The sequence below is a fragment of the Lygodium microphyllum genome, chromosome 16 (assembly GCF_053477565.2).
Source record: "Lygodium microphyllum isolate KBCC chromosome 16, Lygodium_microphyllum_v1.1.10, whole genome shotgun sequence".
In the NCBI taxonomy this organism is placed as follows: Eukaryota; Viridiplantae; Streptophyta; class Polypodiopsida; order Schizaeales; family Lygodiaceae; genus Lygodium; species Lygodium microphyllum.
This window is the reverse complement of record NC_141150.1, coordinates 80385718-80405602: the sequence shown is the minus strand read 5'-3', so window position 1 is coordinate 80405602 and position 19885 is coordinate 80385718. Positions and strand designations below refer to the sequence as shown.

Here is a 19885-nt window from a genome sequence, read left to right as displayed (position 1 = left end):
TCAAGAACATGTTCATGACCATATTCTCCAAGGTTGGCTTTACAAATAACAACATAGTCATACTCATGAATGTAATCCAAAAAGAGCATGAAGGCATAAGGGATTGCGTAACTACTATATGTGATCTCTATAAGAGAAAATATGCAACTATGACCGATTTAAAAGGTTATCATTATCAATGGAATCAAGGATGAGGAGCTATATGGATCCATGGTTGGAAACTCTAGCTTGGATAAATTAAACTTGAGTGGAGTATTTTGAAAAGAGAGAAACAAAGATGATCCTAAACCTTTATCTAATTAGTATCTAGAGAAATACAAGAAAGGAGAAGGAATCAAGCCAATCACAAGATGTGGCCAACCTAAAGTAAGAGATGATAAGGCAATTAGAGAGCCTAAACCCTAGGTAGACAAATACACCCAATGTCCAATGCATCCATTACAATGGTAGTCACCTAGCATTAAAATGCCCAAAGCCTGAGAATAGATTATGGTGGGTGATATGGCTATGATGTAGCCATATGTCAAGTACCCACAAAGTTTCCCTACCCTGATCCAAATGCCAATAACCCTTTGAGGAATATGGGACTTTCTCATGGATGGGGAGCTGTATTAGCATTACCTACACTTGAACAAAGACTTGCAGTACTTACAACTGACATCAACTCATCATAAATACCAAGGCACCCTAGCCCCAGCCATAGCCCATCCTCCTAGTGATATTCCCATACACTATGTAGAGGAACCATTGAAATAAGAACTCTACACGAGCCCTTAAGTCACTTGTGACAAAGAGAGTAATATACTTGCAACAGACTATACACCTATTCTAGCAGTGGTCAAGATGAGATCACGGAAGAGGAATGATTCAACCTAGAGAATAAAATATCATGTCCACCTTATGGTTAGTCATGGCACATAGCATCAAGACATCCAGAGAAACAAGGCCTAAATAGAGACAATAAGGTAGAATAAAGATCCTTGAGTGTGCCATTAAACACTTATGTGTTGATTGCCCAGAGTATGAAGCATCAATTAGCAAGGCAATTTCTTTTCCCCATATGTACTCTTAAACCTATTGCAATCTGATTACATAGACCAATTGATGGAAGAGCTTGACCTTATTGTTAGAGTAGTCAAACTCACTACAAGAGCAACCTGAAAGAAGAACCATCCACACCACTTGCATGTCAGGGTCCAGTTGATAGCAAAATAGAGGCCACAATAGATGCTATCATTGAAAAAGGGTCCAATGAAAACATCCTCATGTATGATCCTTGAATAGAAATGAGACAACTAAACCTTGTGCCAAACAAATGCAAAACTAGACCTATATGGCAGTCACTAGTATTCCTTGCTAGGTAATTTCGAGCTCATGTTGTGTTAAGGTTGAAAGTATTCCCTTCTTGTTCATTGTTTTATCTAAACATGAGACTACCAAGAAGAAAATTTTGTTGGGCAAGAATTTCAAGTTTTAGGTGAACTATAATATGTCCCATGTGGAGAATTCACTGAGTACTAAGAGGACTAGATGGCTTAAGTAGCATTCAGGAAAGACATAATGAAATTGTAGACTAGCTAGACAACATCAACCAAACTGATATGCAACAGTAGCAAAAGTCAACAATTTGCTGAGGTTACTCAGACATGCATGGTGGCAAAGCAAATAACATGTAAAATTGGCCTTGATGAATCATGACAAGGATTCATTTGCTTAGAACTATAAAACAAGTTGACATACAAAAATGTGATTTGCAAGAACCTGCTTACACATTCAAATAAGAAACTCATCGTTGCCATTTCATAAATGCTTATGTAGCCAAAATTCAAGATCTAAGAATCTCAAGTTGCAGACCCACTCCATCAAGTTACTATTGCAACAGAGGTACAGCTCCAACCCCAAATATTAAAGCATTAACTGAACTAGCATACAACTCATTTTACCGCATATAAAGAGTTTGAGCTAACATCCCACAGAAAGTCAGCCCAAAAGAGAGTACACAAGTCAAACAGCCACCACAAACTATTGAGCTGAAACCTGGACACTAAGATTTTGCCCACAAATCTTTTCAGCATTTGCCACCTTGAACTTGCTCAAATAATGTGAGACCCTTTTATCAGAAGTATGACGCACTATGGTAAGTGCCTTTTCCTTTTGGAAATCCATATTGGGTTGATTAATTGGGCCCAGGTCAGTTTCTTCTAAACTCAAGGCCATAATGCTCAGAACAAATTACTATTACAAATTTTACTCAACTGTATGAACAAGCAGATCCACAGCTACTCTTCTTTGTATGAATAACTGGCGGTATCCATATTTCCACCAGTATCTATAAGTTTTGATGAGCTCCTCTGTTTGTCATCAACAAACTCACCATCGTGTAATCTACTCCCATGCTGCTTGACAGTCTCATTATTGTTTGAACCCAAAGCAAAAACCAGTACTCCAACAGCAATCATCACAAAACATAAAGTCTTTACACTAAGCAATGATTTCAGAAAGCCTGTGAAAGATGGACCTTTCCAGTAATGCTTGCTAGCCTTACCCTCCTTGAATTCTTCCAAAAAGAAAGTTATATAAGCATCCGCCTTCTCATCGTTGAAGTCGTATCGTTCAGAGCTCTGAAGACACACATAAGCCAGAAATACAAACTTCAAAATCTTTCCTAATATGGAAGGAATATAACTAGCTTCATTTATTTAGAAAAAGTAAGAGAATGCATATCATACCACAAAATATGTGGAATCTCCATCCCACACAACGAGTGTGGGTAAGTTTGACTGTGCATTGATGTCAAAGTTTGAAGCAAATGAAGGCCACTCAAGGGCATCAGCATAAGCAAAGATAAACATACGATTGGCAGGAGCTGCAGCCCTCAGCTTTTTTATGAATGAGACTGATCCTTCCGAGGAAACATCTTTGAGAAATGTTAATGCAATTGCACGCCCATCCATTCTTACAATGTTCAGGGAATCAGCAGTTAAAAAGTTAACACGAGGTAGCAGATTTTGCTGTACAAATTGTGACAACTCGTCCCCTGTTCAGTGTCAATGGGGAACACAAATCCACTAAGTTGAAGTTTGCAACCAGTTATAATATTTGTAATGGCATAAGACAATCTTCATTTTGAAAATGACAGCTTGACCCAGATAAGTCCAACAAACGAAAATGAATGAAATTCAGACAGGAATAAACCTGATAGCATTAAAAACTGATCTTAGAGTGCCTGGGAGTGTAGCACATATTTTATTTTGAAGTTAACTCAGCATACACAATGCACTGGTGCTTACAAGAGATGGGCAGGAAGCAGACTTTTTAGATCCAGCTAAAACTGGCTAAGAGACCAATTCTATCATTTTGATACTCTGAACAAAAATGCCACCCTCTCTCCCTCCCCATGTGGCCCACCTATACACATGAATGTTAGCAGATGGCATGGACATGGAGACATTATTCAAAACTTCGACAAAGGTGACAACAGCAATCGCAGTGTGGAACAAGCTGGCAATGATGTTGAGAATGCATAGATGATTGGAAGCATGAAAGAGAAAGTATGAACACTAACAGAAAGAATGAACATATGAACACAAGAAACCCAAAATGGATGGGCAATGGAATCCATAAGATGAAGCATGAGATGTTACAATACCAATAGAGCACCAGCAGCAGTAGTGCGGCGGCGTGCCTCCAATCTCCCTCTCTCCAAGGATGCAAGATGATGTGATACAACAACTAAGAGAGGAGTCGAGCATCTATAGAAACCTTGGAGCAAGACATGAGATAGTGCAGAAACCCTAAAGCCTCAAGGCGAGACATGAGACAATTGAAGAAACCCTAAAAATAGGCCATCTAGATGCCTTTGTCTAGTGCCCAACTAAAGCCCATGATATGTACTAAACCAAGACTCTCTCTCTCTCATCATGGATGATTAGTACAATGAAATATACAATGATGGAAAACATGCAAAACCCTAGGGACCACCACCATTTGCCCATACCACAACAATGATCTACCAAAAGCTATACCATCCAAATACATATACAAACAATGACAATCAGCTAGGACCATGTATACCCAAGCAATGGGTGATCAAGCCACCACCAAGGTGCCTTAGAAAGATACTAATGTCAATGATGATCATACTCAATCCCTAATCACAAAATGTCGAAATAGTTGAATCTCAATGCCCGTTACTAATGCCCTACATAAGTTCATCATGACCATGGATTCCCCTCCTTAAGCCACATTGCCAAAGTGCCCCCCCATGTGAGAACAAACTAGGAGCAAGCATGCACCACTTGCTGTCCAAACCTCCCATCATGGATGTGGACCGCACCAACTTCCATGATTTTGTGTTGCTAGTCTAATCTAATGCATGTGGCAAGTCTCTCTCATGGTCCATTGCATCAAGAAATCAATGAGGCTGGCAACCCCCACCACCACTCTCTCATAATCCCTTTTCGAGCCTAAGAACTCATGAGGGACAGCATCACTAGGGATCGAAAATGGATTCCTCCATTAGTGCAACCTTACCCGCACGACCAAAATCAGAGTTGGGAGCCTGAGGATGATGAGAATCTAAGTCGCCTTTGCCCTTCTTCCCCTTCTTCTTTCGAAAAGTCACTAACTTCTTATGATCCTTCTTGAAATGCCTCTTCTTGCCACAAAAGAAGCACTTCACCTTCTTCTTGGCAACCCTCTCTGCAACTGAAAAACTCAAACCTCTAAAGCACCAACTAGAGACGACAATCTTCCCTATAGCCTTGATGCAAACTCATGTTCCATCAACATAGATTGCATATGAAGAAAACTGACTAGAGTCATTGAGGTCTAAGCCCTCAAGGCATTGGCCACACCATCAAACTCAAAAGGGATCTTAAAAAGCACCAACCCCACAAGATGTGCCTCAAGAAGAGTAGCTTGGATGTGAAGTTGGCATTGGATAGCAATCACTAAGAGAAGAAAAGACTGGATGGAATCCATCTACTCGAACTTGAGGGTCCAAAGATGTCCATAGAGAGTGATAGCTTGCTATTAGCACGATTGTCAACTCGTGTGAGTCTGTGCATGCCTGATGGGCTAGACACATTTGTATGTTTTTTAGGCATTTTATAGTGTTCATTTCATGTGGCTTTTAGTATTTTATGCCAATTGGCCAACATTTAGTGCTAGCCGACCAGTTGCTGATTATGGCCTATTTATTGGGCTCCTACTCCACACAAACAGTCATCATCATTCTGCACATGGACTTCCTGTTGGAGTGAGGAGCTAGTGGAAATGCTAGTGACTCACTGTTATACGCAATTGTCTCTTGTTTAGTATATGGATTCCATTTCCCAAGCACATCTCTGAGTTCTCTTCTTTGCAGTATTCTTCTGTCTTGTGTTCAACAATTTATTTTAGCACTTGTCTATGCTTCCATTGCTGCACTACTTTTGACATGGTATCAGATTGCAGGATCTAGGTTCTTGTTGTGATCTCTGCTGATTACAGGTCTTTCTTCCCTTTTGCTGATCACACGACCTGTTGCTGATTATTTTCAGCTTGTCAGAGGTCCATTGCTGCCTGGATTTTCAGCCTGCACCAGTATTGCAGCTTGCAATCGTCAATTTGCTGCATCAAATGCTCAACCAGCCTGTGTTTTTCATTTTCTGCTCCTAACCGTGGCTGAGCAACTATTTTTACAGGCTGTTTTTGCTGTTTCTAGCAAATTTTGAATGGGTTTTCTTTGTTTTGCAGCAATCGCCCATCATTTCTGATCAAATTTTTAGTTACATTGCACGTGAACTCCCATTTGGTGAAGTTTTTGCTGTTGGTTTGGCTGTCTTCTCTCTCTATATACCTTCTATCTTCTCTTCTTATCCTCTTTAGATGGCTCCTCCGTGCATTTCTACAGACGATAAGTTACATGGAGTGTTGTGATGAAAGCCTGGTTTGTGCATAAGCGGATTTGGTACATTATTAGTGGAGCTATTGCTCGGCCTTAGTGTCCTTTTCCTCTTCCCGAAGATTTTGATGAGGACAACCATGAGAAAGTTGTGCTTACATGGGATTCGAACGATACACATGTGTATTCCGCACTGCTTTAGTGTATTTCTAAAGAAGTTCTACCGGTGGTTACCTCCTGAAAGACATCTCCAAAAGTATAGTCGAAGCTTCAGATATTGTACGAGGCACCTTCCACCATACGTGCAGTCACCCTTTATGGCCAACTTCAACACATGAAGTTCGACCCTAAGGACACTATTCAGTTATTTTTTCTCCATATTACACAAGTATAGGACCACCTTCGACACATGCAAGCCACCCTTCCAGAGGTGCATCTCATGGAAACAATACTCTACAAGCTCCCCCTAGAATTTGATGGAGTGGCAAATGCTTTGAGAGCATAGACATCATCTACACCTGTGAGCTTTACACATATGTCCTCAATGTCTACTCTGATGGATCTATGTTGTATGGACTATCATGAGTCATCATCATTGTATCATTGTATTGTATCAGATTACCCATGATCTAAGAGAGAGTGTTAGAAGGATTATCACCTCATGTGTGAGTCCATACATGTCTAATGGGTTGGGCACATTTGTATGTCTTAAAGGCACTTTATAGTGTTCATTTCATGTGGCTTTTTGCATTTTATGCTACTTGGCCAACATTTAGTGCTGACCGACCAGTTGTTGGTTGTGGCCTATTTATTGTTTTTGGGCTCCTCCTCCACACACACAATCATCATCATTCTGTAGGTGGACTTCCTGTTGGAGAGAGGAGCCGGTGCCTATGCTAGTGCTCACATAGCCAGTGATTCACTATTGTATGCAACAGTCATGTGTTTGGTATATGGATTCCATTTCCCGAGCACATTCTGAGTTCTCTTCTTTGCAATGTTCTTCAGTTTTCTTTCTCTTCTATCTTGTGTTCAACAGTTTATTTCAGCACTTGTCTATGCTTCCATTGTTGCACTACTTCTGACACTTGCATGGTTGATGAAGCCTCATACACCAGGCAAAGCTTTGCCCACACCTCAAGAGAAATCTCACAAGAGGTGGCTGCCAATAAGATTTCCTTGGAGATACACCAAAGAAGAGCCGAATATGTGACGGCATCATCAGAGTCCCAATCAAGGACTACCAACAGGATGGACACAAACTGAATTAGAGATGCTATACTACAACCACTTTTGTAAACCAAGCCTTCATAATAGCACTCCAAGTAGAGTAGTCACGACTGTTGAGTTCATCATCAATAGAAGAGCACGGAGGTGCCATGAGGGTAAAGGAAGATAAAGTTAAGAGAGAGTGCCTGGGGGCTTTGTGGTCAAAATCAGCACAATCAAACAAGGGTTTGGCAGTTCAACAGTTCATACACACCACCACGCAAGAGTAGACCATGAATGGAGCAACAATGAAGTGAATGTAGTGAAGAATCACAACAATCAACATATAAGACCCTCTCTAAAACTGAAAACACACAAAACGCAAAAGTGCAAAGTGTAGATCAGTAAAAACACAGGTTTTACCAGCCACCAGATGGTGTCAGCCCACAAATGCACAATGTCTGAGTCTTCAGTACAGTTGGCAACAGCCACACAGCTTGGGAGAAGAAGTTCCAGCCCAAAATGCCAAAGCAGCAGGCAAAAATGCAGGGAAAACAGCTATAGAGTCTCAGAAAACAGGAGACTGATTTCTTCAAATTGTTTTGAATTTTTTTCCCCTTCTCCAATCCATGTTCATGACTACTCTTGGATCATGCAAGCCACCAAGGCATTGGGTAAAATATGGTCCACACAAACCACCCACAGAGTATCATCCAGTGAGTTTGTCACCATCACCAGCTGTTTATAAAGCTGCCAAGCACAAGGGCTGCCAATTGGGGGAACATTGTACAAGGCTGTCCACAAGCTGCCCAGCCATGGTGTCATGCAAGGCCAACTCCCTGCTGTGCTGCCCACGGGCCATATCTACATGGCTGCCAATAGGGTATCCTCCTTCCATAGCTAGTTGATGTCCTAGAACTAGCCATTGGAGGACACTGCCCACAAGGCATTATCTGCTCATCTGTCCATGTTGGCACTGCTCACAATTAAAACCTAGGTCCAACTGCTGGGTTGCCCAATAAACACCAGCATGTATACGTAACCCTGCAAGGGATGCTGGACTGCTATGGCCATCGGGATAGCATGAGGCTTCAACTAGTCCCACAGCACCATCAAGGTTTACTACCTTGTTGGTGTGGCCCTCGGGCTGGTTAGCAAATCCAGCAATGTCAAACCGTCTAGCAACCCTACCTGCTGGCATCTCACAAGTGTGCATGTTTGTCAGCTGCCCTATTACATCCTTGGACATCCAAGATGGGTGCCTGCAAGATTGGCCACAGCCTTGGGTCGTGTGTGCCTTGGTGTGAATGCACTAAGAGCACCTTAGGGTTAGAGTAGTCGAGTCCTATTTATAGGACTGCAAGCCTACTTGTGCTCAAGTATTGTGTGATCACTATGCTTGGACTTTAAGCCCAATGTCCACCAGGTCCATACATCAGGATAGGGTGACCTGGTGGTAAGTCACATGTGACCCAAGGCTGTGACCAATGCTATGGGTACCCATCGTGGCAGTCCAAGGATGTAACACTTGTATAGTGTGAACGTATTAAGAGCACTTTAGGGGTAGTGCAACTAAGTCCTATTTATAGGACTCAAGGCCCATTCGTACAAGCATTGTATGATCATCACTATTCTTGGACTTTACACCCAATTGCCATCGCCTTGCGGCTTGACAGTATGGGATGCCAGCTCTTGGGATGTGATTGTGACCCGGAAAGCTACTAGCCTCAGGCTCATGGATGAGCCAGTTTGGCTCTATGGCTAGGAGGTGAGTCTAATGTCAAATCCTTATGGTTTCTATATTATGGGTATTGCTTGTGTTGTGTCTTGTGCACGGGTTGCATCCTAGGGGGATGTAATGACAAGGCTAATGAAGAGGGGATGGCAATTCATGTCCCCAACCCCGTCTCCAAAATCCATCCCATGTTACTATGCACATGGCACAACCATGTGACTACTCTCCACATATCAGTTTTGTGGCTCTCCACAGGTTGGTACTAAACAGAGTTGAGATCAGGTTCATTCTCTAAATTGCTTTTTTACCCACAAGGTCATCCAAGCCCAAGGCACACTATTTGAGCAAACTAGCTGCACATTGGTAGAGGCTACATGGATGATCTACCTTTCAGTTCAAACGTCAGGCTGCCTCAACCACTACAATTATCTAATAGTCTTTGTGACCTTTCTGCATCCCTTTAATTACAAGGGGTGAGAAGCCTGAAGAGATCAACTTAATAAATAGCTGTAATGCCTCCACAAAGTTTCACAAATTTAACAGGAAGTTCAGGTCTGGCGTAGTATCTTACATGTGCAGCATCTGCTTTTCCTAGAGTGGAATTGTGTTAACCAAAACTAAAACGATTGCCTTGTCCTATTCTCTTTGGAGACGTAAAGTTCATACATGAGCACCAGTCTAAGTTGAAGTTGTCAGGTCTCATTTGTGTAATCAAGATAGAACAGTAAAGTGGACCCTCTATCTGTTGCACTTAGACACATGTACTGCCACTCTAACTTGCTCTAACTTGAGGAGAAAGACAGAGTCTGGCCCACAATCAGTATTGTGGAAGCACATCAATTAACTTCACCTTGTCAAAAACTAGACCTTAAGCAATTTGAATGCCCTACAATTCTCATACCTTCAAAAGGTCCATAATACACTTCTTGTCCTTGATGACCTGGCTGTTGTGCTACAACAGCAGGACTTTTGTCAAAATCAAAACGTTCCATAGTCGACTCTGAAAAGCTTTCCACAACAAGAAACCAAGCTCTAGTTTTATACTTTTGTGCCAGTTCTGATACAGAAGACTTTGGCAATCCAAAGGCAAGGAAATAGGGAAAATTATCATCTGCACTCTGTAGAAAATCCTGAAGTTCAAGCTCATCACTCAAGACTTTCACATCAGGATAGGCAAGTTTCTGTAAATGAGATGCAAGTGAAGCAGCTTTACGAGGACCATTGTACTCAACAGGGAAGCCATTGATGAAAAACTTCAGGGTTGGGTATCCGCTGCATCAGAAAACAAAAGCACTGCATTTATTCCAGACTCCAACTTGAAGGGAGATGAGAAGAAAATCCTTACATCATTAAAAAACTTCAATTGACTAATCATGACAAGTACTTGACACCATATTTTGAAGCAAGCTTGGAGTATTTCTCAGCATTCACTTTTGCAAGAACAATTGGCGGAGTGCTTTTCGCAAGTTCGGGAGCTGCAGCATCCAACTGTGTGACATTATTGTGTAAGTATCATAATGTGATATAGCAAACATTACCTCCAAAACAAAAAAGGAACTTAATTAGATCACACATAAGTCAAAATGGTCAATCTAAGTCACAAGAGTAAAATATTGGAAACTTTGCTCACTCAGAAATGGGTTCATTCGAGATGAAAGAAAGTATGAAAGTTTATATACATACACTATACGACTCATGTGATGTAGAAAACATAGATTAACATTCTTCATTATTCTATACAATGCAAATGAACACTCAACATAGCATCAATATTTGCATGCATCATGGTCCACTATCCATGCCCTACATCAACTTTAGCTGTAAAAGGAGTCATCAATATATACAATCATCATGGATAACAACTGAAAATAGAAGTCCGGCATATCAACATGTTGAATAAATCCATGATAAACAATGATTACAAAAGTCCCAAGACATTTAGGGTGAGGCATTTGTGAAAGTTTAAAAGAGGTGTTTCATACGTTTATAAAACACCTAGGTATGAAACAAGTTTCCTAAATTTATGAAACAGGTTTCTTGACAACTATGCACATAAATAATGCTTTGAAATGCTAACAAGGGCTAGCTCACTTTGTCTGATGCAAGGAAAACAATACAATATTACTAGCATACATCTACACATCCATACAAGATGCATAGCCAGTGCAAGGCATAAATTCATAATCACTCTCTCAAAGTGCCCAAATCCCTGCATCAGGTCACTTTGTCTGAAGCAAGAGAAACAATACAATATTACCAGCATACATCTGCACATCCATGCAAGAAAACTTATTTAGGTGAAGCCTCCCTTAAAGTATTTGCTAGATCCACCGAAACAAATAATTACAATCACCAAGATGGCATGATCATGAAATGTTTGTACAATGTGCATGTGTAGGCTAGGAGCTTAAAATATACATATCTTTGCATGGAAAACTTGTATGAAGATTTTCACACTACTTTTGTAACATACTCATAAAGAGCTTTCACATGACACCCTTTTTTCTTTTTGGAGAGGGCAAGGGGAAGGGGGAACACTAATTTAGAAGCCTTCGATTGGCCTAAAAATCCAGTTCTTAAAAAATAGAGATTCTAAAAATACTAAAATTTGTATTTTGGTAATGCTAACTAAATTTGGTTGTTTTTATTCTTAACAAAGCCCAAAAAGAAAGACCACTTGTCACACCTTAAGACATGTGGCTGGATACTTGTCTTATACTACTCAACTTCCCCTTTTTGCACTAGCTCTCTTCCCCTATAAAGAGAGCTTGTTTTTTCTCATTCTACAAGCCTAAAGTTGGCCCCATCCATCTACAATATCATCCTCCAATCCTCAATCATTGAAAGACTTCCATTTTCTTTTTTCTTTCACTGCTATTTTGTAGGACAACAAACTTGTAAATTCATTACAACCCTTACTTCTTGAGCTCTTCTTTCATTTCAAGAATAAGAAGCAAGCCATATCGATGTATTACTGTTTATTAATAGTAAAAGGCCGCTCTTAATCATTATCTTTGTTTTAGTCTCAAGGAACTAATTGACCATGCTGAGACGTGAGAAATGGAGCATAATGGCAATAAATCACTCCAAAAGAATGATAAGAAGAGAGTAGTTGATCATGAGGAATATTCAACCCTAAAAGAATGACAAAAACAATAGCAAAAGCAACCACTCAATCAAAAGAAGATGAAGCCCTATGCATCTCCAAATGCTGCTCAATTCTACTTCATTCTATGCCCACAAGCAAGCAACTATCTAAAGAAGAAAAGCAACACTTATGAAAGAAGGCAAGTGTTTTAAATGTGGATAAATAGGCCACATAGCAAAGCAATATCCAAACAAAGAACAGAGCAAAGTCTCCGATAATAAGTCCAAGTCACCAGTGACAATTAATGTTGCCAGTGTGGTGTAATTACAAATACAAATCACACCCCAAAGATGTGCAAAATATTAAAAGCTTAGGGATAGCTACAAGGTAAGCAAGCACTATTCCTAATGGACCTTAGATTTGGCTAAAGAGCTTGAGTAAATAATGAAGAGATGGAGACTCTAGCTGAAGTTCGCCAAGCTTTAAATTCTCATGAAAGTGACATGATCAGGAACTCTTCTTTTACTTTGAATTTTGTTTCTGAAAGTCAAAATGAGTATGGTATTTCATCTTTATGGCATCCTGCATAATCATCATCATTTCAATTTCCATCACTAAATCAACAAAATCAATTTGATGCATCTTCATCCACATCATTTATACCACAATTTTAAAACCCACCCATCCCATCTACTTCTTCTGCTGCATCACCATTACCATTTACATTCAATTTTCAAACACCACATGTTTTTGCACACACCACACCAAAAGGGAGGAAAAAAGGGGGTTTCTTTAAACATAGGTACAACCTTTAGGATCTCTACACCTTCGATTCCAAGTAGTGCTCATACACCTTTAGGGTGTTGAGCTAAAGTATGCATTACATACTGAATTAGCCTCTTGAACAACCTTAAAAATGTTGATCAATAAAAAACCCTAAAATAAGGAACAATTCGAGAGAGATTAAAATAGGGAGAGGTTCAAGGTCCTGAAACTTTCTATAAATAGATAGTATGTTGTCATGAGGACATGTATTTTTGAAACCTCACTTAACATGTGGATTAATTTTTAATCACATGCTTAAGTAAATGTTGCACATGTGAGGTATAATTGGAGTTAGAATAATTTTACAAGCCCGGAACCCAAGGAAATCACGGGATATCAAAGACAAAAGTTACTATAAGTTATGCTCCACAGGTACTTGGTGGTATCTAGTGCTAGTTGTTGGCCTAGGTCATTCATTTGGCCATAAATGTCAGTTGGTGACACTAGAGAAGTGGCATTAAATGGTACCTAACGCTAATTTGATGGTCAAAGATGATGCAAACACTCAAGAATGGAAGTTGCCTAGCTAATTTAATTATTGGCCAGTCATATTATGTCTTTGGATGCCAAAATAATTATTAGATTAATTTTTAGTATTTAAAGATTGAAATTTAATATTTAATTATGAATATATTGAAAAAACAATTTGAAAGACTTGTCAAAAATGCCCATGTAAGACTGGAAAACTTTTTTAGAGGCTAGAGAGAGACATTTTAGCGCATTTAGCCTGCAACAGAGAGGAAGGAGATATTGCTGGTTAGATCTGCAACCATTGGAGAACATTCTGAGGCAGCCAAGGGGAAGAAAAGACCAATCTACAACAGGCAATAGCATTTGCAAGCTGTTGAGACTAAGCAATAGTAGTAAATGATTAATTTTCTTCCGTTCTTCACGAATAAAGTCTGAATTTTCTCTCTCCTCAGTATTCTCTCTCATCCACCAGCCTTTCTACAGCCTTGCTCTAGAGATTACAGCATTGAGATCGCCAAAGGCTAAGAAATTTCGGATTTCTCTACTGTAAACCCTAATCTGCAGCAAAAACTAGGATTTAGTAGCAGCCTCGAGAAGTATGCCATAAATTGGAAGCTCCAAGACTTGGATTCAACAGGGCTAAGGCTGTTTTTAGTCAAATTCAAGTGGTGGGACTAGCAAATCAATGAATTTGGGACATTTTCCATCTCTATCAAAGTGGGTGAAGGCCAATTGACGACCTAAATCAAGGGGCAGATCAAATTGAAGACTTGCTAGTCATTTTAGTCAGCAAGGGAAGTTGGAATACCGAAAGGAATTGAAAAATCCCATTGTACATCAACTTCTTTTTCAATTAAGTTAAAGAAATACCAAAAGCCAATTTTGGAGCCAATAGGATGTCGATTGTCCAAGATTGTGAGTTAATTTGTATTTCTCAATTTTGTAATAAATGTTACTACTATAACTAAGTTGTAATCAGGGAATTACCACCCATCCACAAAAGGCTGATTTCATGGTTTCATTGCCGAGATAATGTCATCGAGGACATGTATCTTTGAGACCTCACTTAACATGTGGATTAATTTTTAATCACATGGTTAAAGTAAATGTTACACGTGAAGTATAATTAGAGTTAGAGTAAATTTATGAGCCCGAGACCTGAGGAAATCACGAAATGTGAAATGCAAAAGTTGCTATAAGTTATGCCGCAAAAGTACTTAGTGGTATTTGGTGCCACCTTGGCCTAGGTCATTCATTTAGCCATAAGTGTCAATTGGTGACACTAGAGAAGTGATGTTTGATGGTATCTAATGTCAATTTGATAGTAATCAAAGATGACACAAAGATACTTGGGAATGGAAGTTGCCTAACCAATTTAATTATTGGCCAGTTTGATTATTTTTCTAGGCATTGAAATAATTATTAGATTAATTTTTAATATTTAAAGACTAAAAATTAATATTTAATTATAAATAATGCTAGAAAAACCATTTGGAAAGGCTGCCACTTGTCAAAAATGCCCGCGCAAGACTAAAAAACGTCTTTAGAGGCTATAGAAAGGCATTTTACCACATTCAGCCTACAAGAGAGGGGGAGGAGATGCTACTGGTCTGATTTCCAGCCATTAGAGGATCTTCTGAGATAGCCAGGGGTAGAAGAAGAAGACCAATCAACAACAGGTAACAGCATCTACAGGGTGTTAAGACACTCCAGCAACAGTAAATGACTTATTTTCTTCAGTTCTTGCATTTACAACCTGTTGAGACAACACAACAGCAGTAAATGATTGATTTTCTTCAATTCTTCGCAAAGAAAGTCTAAATTTTCTCTCTCCTCAGTATTCTCTCTCATCTCCCATCCTTTCTACAGCCTTACTCTGACGATTACAGCATTGAGATCAAGAGAAACTGAGAAATTTCAAATTTCTATGTTGTAAACCCTAGTCTACAGCAGAAATTAAGGTTTAGCAACAGCCTCAAGAAGCGTGCCAAAAATTGAAAGCTCTAAGACTTGGATTCAACAAAGCTAAAGCTATTTTCAATCAAATTCAAGTGGAGGGACTAGCAAATCAATGAATTGGGGCATTTTCCAACTTTATCAAAGCAAGTGAAGGCCAATTGACTACCCGAATCAAGGGACAAATCACATTGAAGACTTGCTAGCCATTTTGGGCAGCAAGGGGAGTTGGAATACCGAAAGGGATTGGGAGAATCCCATTGTACATCGACTTCTTCTTCAATTAGGTTAAAGAAATACCAAAAGGGGCACCAGTTTTGGGCCAACAAAGTGTCCATTGTCCAAGATTGTAAGTTATTTTGCATTTCTCAGTTTTGTAATAAATGTTACTTGCTATAACTAAGTTGTAATCAAGGAATTCCCACCCATCCACGGAAGGAAGGCTGGTATCAGATACCATCAAATCCTTTGAATTGGTGGGCCCATGGCACTTGATTGCAACTTGGGACTATTGCATTAGTGTTGAAGTTGTTCTTGGCAGTGAATCACAACAAGCATGTCTTCACATGGTGATATGGGATCAATGGAGAGGATGCATCACTCCTTGGTCAGTCACGTGGTGAAAGGGGAAATGCAATGACCAATGTTGGGCATGGTTCTCAACATGGACAGTAAGTTGAAAATGTGGAAAATGACCCAAATGTTGGCACTTCAATGCATAAAGAGATTGATGACCAACAAGGGATAATAGCTTCAAGGATCGAATGCGTACAACAGCAAATCTTTTTGCTGAATTGGCAAAGGATTCCTAGTTTTCTCAATTCGTGAATGCCCCAAGGAAGAACAGCAAAGGCAAAGAGAAGAAGACACCTTCTATAGCTTTGGGACAGCCACAAGAACTGAAGAAAATGCCTAAGTCTTCTTTGAAATAGCCTAAAATGCCTAATGAGCACAAACAGTTGGTACCCGTGGGGCAGCAAGTGCAAATGCATGGCCAACTTGGTAGTGCCAATCCATGGGAACATGGGCAACAAGGTAATTATGCACATGCAAGCATGGGATAGCAAGGATACTTTGGTGGTGATACCATTTTTCATGCTATAGTTGGACAGGCACCGCATACAGGAATGTATGGTTCAAATCCCTATGGTATGCAACAGTCGATGCATCGCTCACAACACCCAATGTATCCAGGTAATGCAAGTGGAACGCCTATTCCCATGTATAGCAGCATAGGCATAATGCTTGGGGCACAAAGCATGCCATATGGATATGTATCTGCACCCCTAGGGACTATTGGAGCACAAGGATTTGGTGCTGGTCATGTAGGAGCATCTGATAGTGCTGGTTATCATCTAAATACAGCAAATGCACCCTTTTTGCAGCAGTCTATTTATGATAGCTTGACTCCCATAGGTCCGCCAAAGGACTACGATGAAGGTGGCTAAAGTGTGAAGTTTGAGCCTTTCAATGGAGCACAAGATAGGCTAAAAGCACTTGTTTTTATTCAGCAGTTTGATGCTTGACTCCCATAGGTCCGCCAAAGGACTATGATGAAGGTGGCTAAAGTGTGAAGTTTGAGCCTTTCAATGGAGCACAAGATAGGCTAAAAGCACTTCTTTTTATTCAGCAGTTTGATGCAACTTACTCTGGAGGCAACTTCACAGAGGCATCTAAGATACGAAAGGCAACCACATTTTTTAAGGGAAATGCATTGCAGTGGTGGTCTACACTTCTTATTCACGGGAAGTCACCTACCACTTTGGTCCAGTTCAAGCAAATGTTTACTTCAAATTGGTTGACAAGTACCTTTGAAGTAGACATTATGACAGCTTGGAATCGGTTGAATCCCAAAGATTGCAAGAACTTGGATCAATATAATAAGAAGTTTTAGGATGCATTGCTGCCAGTTACTTCTTATCGCACAATACCCCTCCATGAGCATGTGGAGAAGTATATTTGTGATTTGCCAGAAAGTATTTCGGATTTTTGCATTAAGTCCACTATTTCTAGCATGTCTCAGCTTATAGAAACTGCTACTACAGCCAACACATTGCTGCGTGGAAAGGATGCAGGATTCCAAGATAGAGATGTCAAGATCATCCTCAATTATTGCAGCATTACTTTGATGCTTTCCAATTAGAGCCGACTTTAGTTTGGGCAATTAGGTTCAACAGAGCAAGGATCCAGAGTATTACCTGATGCTCGTGAGGGAGCTAGCACCTCTGCTCCTCAATTATGGACAGCTCTAGATGTAGTAGATCTTGGATGTATTCAGCATACATTTAGGGTACTATAGCTGATAGTATGTTTGCCAGGAGATCACTATTTAGTGTATTAGTCACTATGTTTAGTATGTAGATGGATATGGTTTTCACTGCAGCTCTGAAACTGTACATTTGCATTGATTAATGATCATCGGGGACTGATTAACAAATGCTGGTTTTCAATGTATGATCATTAATATTTAGTAGTATTCAGCTGGTTTTGTGGACAGCAACATATATTATGATGCCAATTGACATTTTAGCCATGGTTTATGCTATGCTATGGTTTTGTTTTGCTAGATCAATTGAGCTCATGAGGAATAGACATGTCACATGATAATCTGGCAATGTTTTTGAGATTCTTTGTGAGTCTTATGTTATGTTATATTGGCTAGTAATTTTCGGTATGTATTGGGCATATGGAATGGTTAAGCAGCAATGTGTGTTAACTATGATGCCTTGTAGAAATTCCAATCCATTATTTTGCTTTTGATACATCTCGTACTACAATCGAGGACGATTACAAGGATTTTAAGGGGAAGGATTGTCATGAGGACATGTATCTTTGAAACCTCACTTAACATGTGGATTTATTTTTAATCACATGGTTAAGTAAATGTTGCACATGTGAGGTGTAACTGGGGTTCGAGTAAATTTACGAGCCCAAGACCCGAGGAAATCACGGGATATCAAAGGAAAAAGTTGCTATAAGTTATGTTGCACGTGTACTTGGTGGTATCTGGTGCCAATTGTTGGCCTAGGTCATTCATTTGGCCATAAGTGTCAGTTGGTGACACTAGAGAAGTGGCGTTTAATGATACCTAATGCCAATTTGATGGTGGTCAAAGATAGCACAGAGACACTTGGGAATGTAAGTTGCCTAGCCAATTTAATTATTGGCTAGTCAAATTATTTTTTTGGGCATTGAAATAATTATTGGATTAATTTTCAATATTTAAAGACTAAAAGTTAATATTGAATTATGGATAATGCTGAAAAAACCATTTGGAAAGATTGTCACTTGTCAAAAATGCCCATGCAAGACTGAAAAACGTCTTTAGAGGCTAGAGAGAGACATTTTAGTGCATTTAGCCTACAAGAGAGAGAGAGAAGATATTGCTGGTCTAATTTGCAGCCATTGGAGAACCTTCTAAGGCAGCCAGGGGCAAGAGAAGACCAATATGTAGTAGGCGACAATATCTACAGGCTATTGAGACAGGGCAACAGTAGTAAATGACTGATTCTCTTATGTTCTTCACAAAGAAAGTCTAAACTTTCTCTCTCCTCAGCATTCTCTCTCATCTCCCAACCTTTCTACAGCCTTGCTGCGAAGATTACAACATTGAGATCACAAAGGCTAAGAAATTTCAAATTTCTTTGCTGTAAACCCTAATTTGTAGCAAAAATTAGAATTTAGCGGCAATCTCGAGAAGTATGCCAAAAATTGGAAGCTCTAACACTTGGATTCAACAGATTTGAAGTTTCAATCAAATACAAGTGAAGGGATCAGCAAATCAATGAATTTGGAGCATTTTCCATCTCCATCAAAGCGGGTGAAGGCCGATTGACTACTCGAATCAAGGGGCAAATTACATTGAAGACTTGCTGGTTATTTTGGACAGCAAGGGGAGTTGAACTACCGAAAGGGATTGGAAAAATCCCATTGTACATCAACAACTTCTTCAATTAAGTTAAATAAATACAGAAAGAGACACCAGTTTTGGGGCCAACAGGGTGTCCATTGTCCAAGATTGTGAGTTAACTTGCATTCCTCCATTTCATAATAAATGTTGCTACTGCAACTAAGTTGTAATTAGGGAATTATCACCCATCCACAGAAGGAAGGCTAGTTTCATCTGCCCTCCATTCAGCCCAATCTCGTTTTTACAGGTTTCAAGCCAAGAATTAGGCCACCTAGCTTCCTTGCCCACACCATGTTCGCAAAGGACATTTCAACCCAAGGTTGTATTCTGTGCGCGTATGGAATGTTACATATGCTACCATTCCGTATGATTCCATACAAGATCCGTGCCTTCGAACTATTCCAAAAAGGTGACCGTTGCCTGCGTGTAGAATCCAACCATTGGTGCTGCTTTTTAACCATTTTTTGGGAGTGTTTGGAGTTTGAAGTTTGTGTTAGTAGATATGTCAGCTCATGTGTGAGTCTATGCATGCAGAGGCTAGGGAGATTATTTCAGATATTTAGGCATTTTTTATTTGTGTCATTTTATGGTCATATTGGGCATTTATTGCTGGCCGACCTGATCATATTGAGGACGTATTTTTGTCCTATTTATTCAGACTCCTCCTCCTCGGTCAATAAGTTCACCACCTGGAGGTCCTGTGGAGAGAGGAGCCGATGCCCGGTGCCCATGCAGCCAGTGACTCACTGTTGTACGCGACAGTCTCATGTCTGATATATGGATTTTATTTCCCGAGCATACATC

At 39.9% G+C, this 19885-nt stretch overlaps 1 protein-coding gene across 1 annotated transcript in view; it reads right to left on the bottom strand.

Moving 5' to 3' along the window:
• Positions 1-1803: 1803 nt before the first annotated feature.
• PDIL5-2 (PDI-like 5-2) overlaps positions 1804-19885 on the bottom strand; it is a 44671-nt gene continuing 26589 nt past the window's right edge. Inside the window, exons 2-5 of the mRNA XM_087696024.1 lie at positions 10216-10319; positions 9733-10103; positions 2730-3037; positions 1804-2621 (exon numbers count right to left, since the gene is read on the bottom strand). Coding sequence (XP_087552150.1) covers positions 2280-2621; positions 2730-3037; positions 9733-10103; positions 10216-10319 — 1125 coding nt within the window. The 3' untranslated portion in view covers positions 1804-2279. The remainder of the gene's footprint in view (positions 2622-2729; positions 3038-9732; positions 10104-10215; positions 10320-19885) is intronic.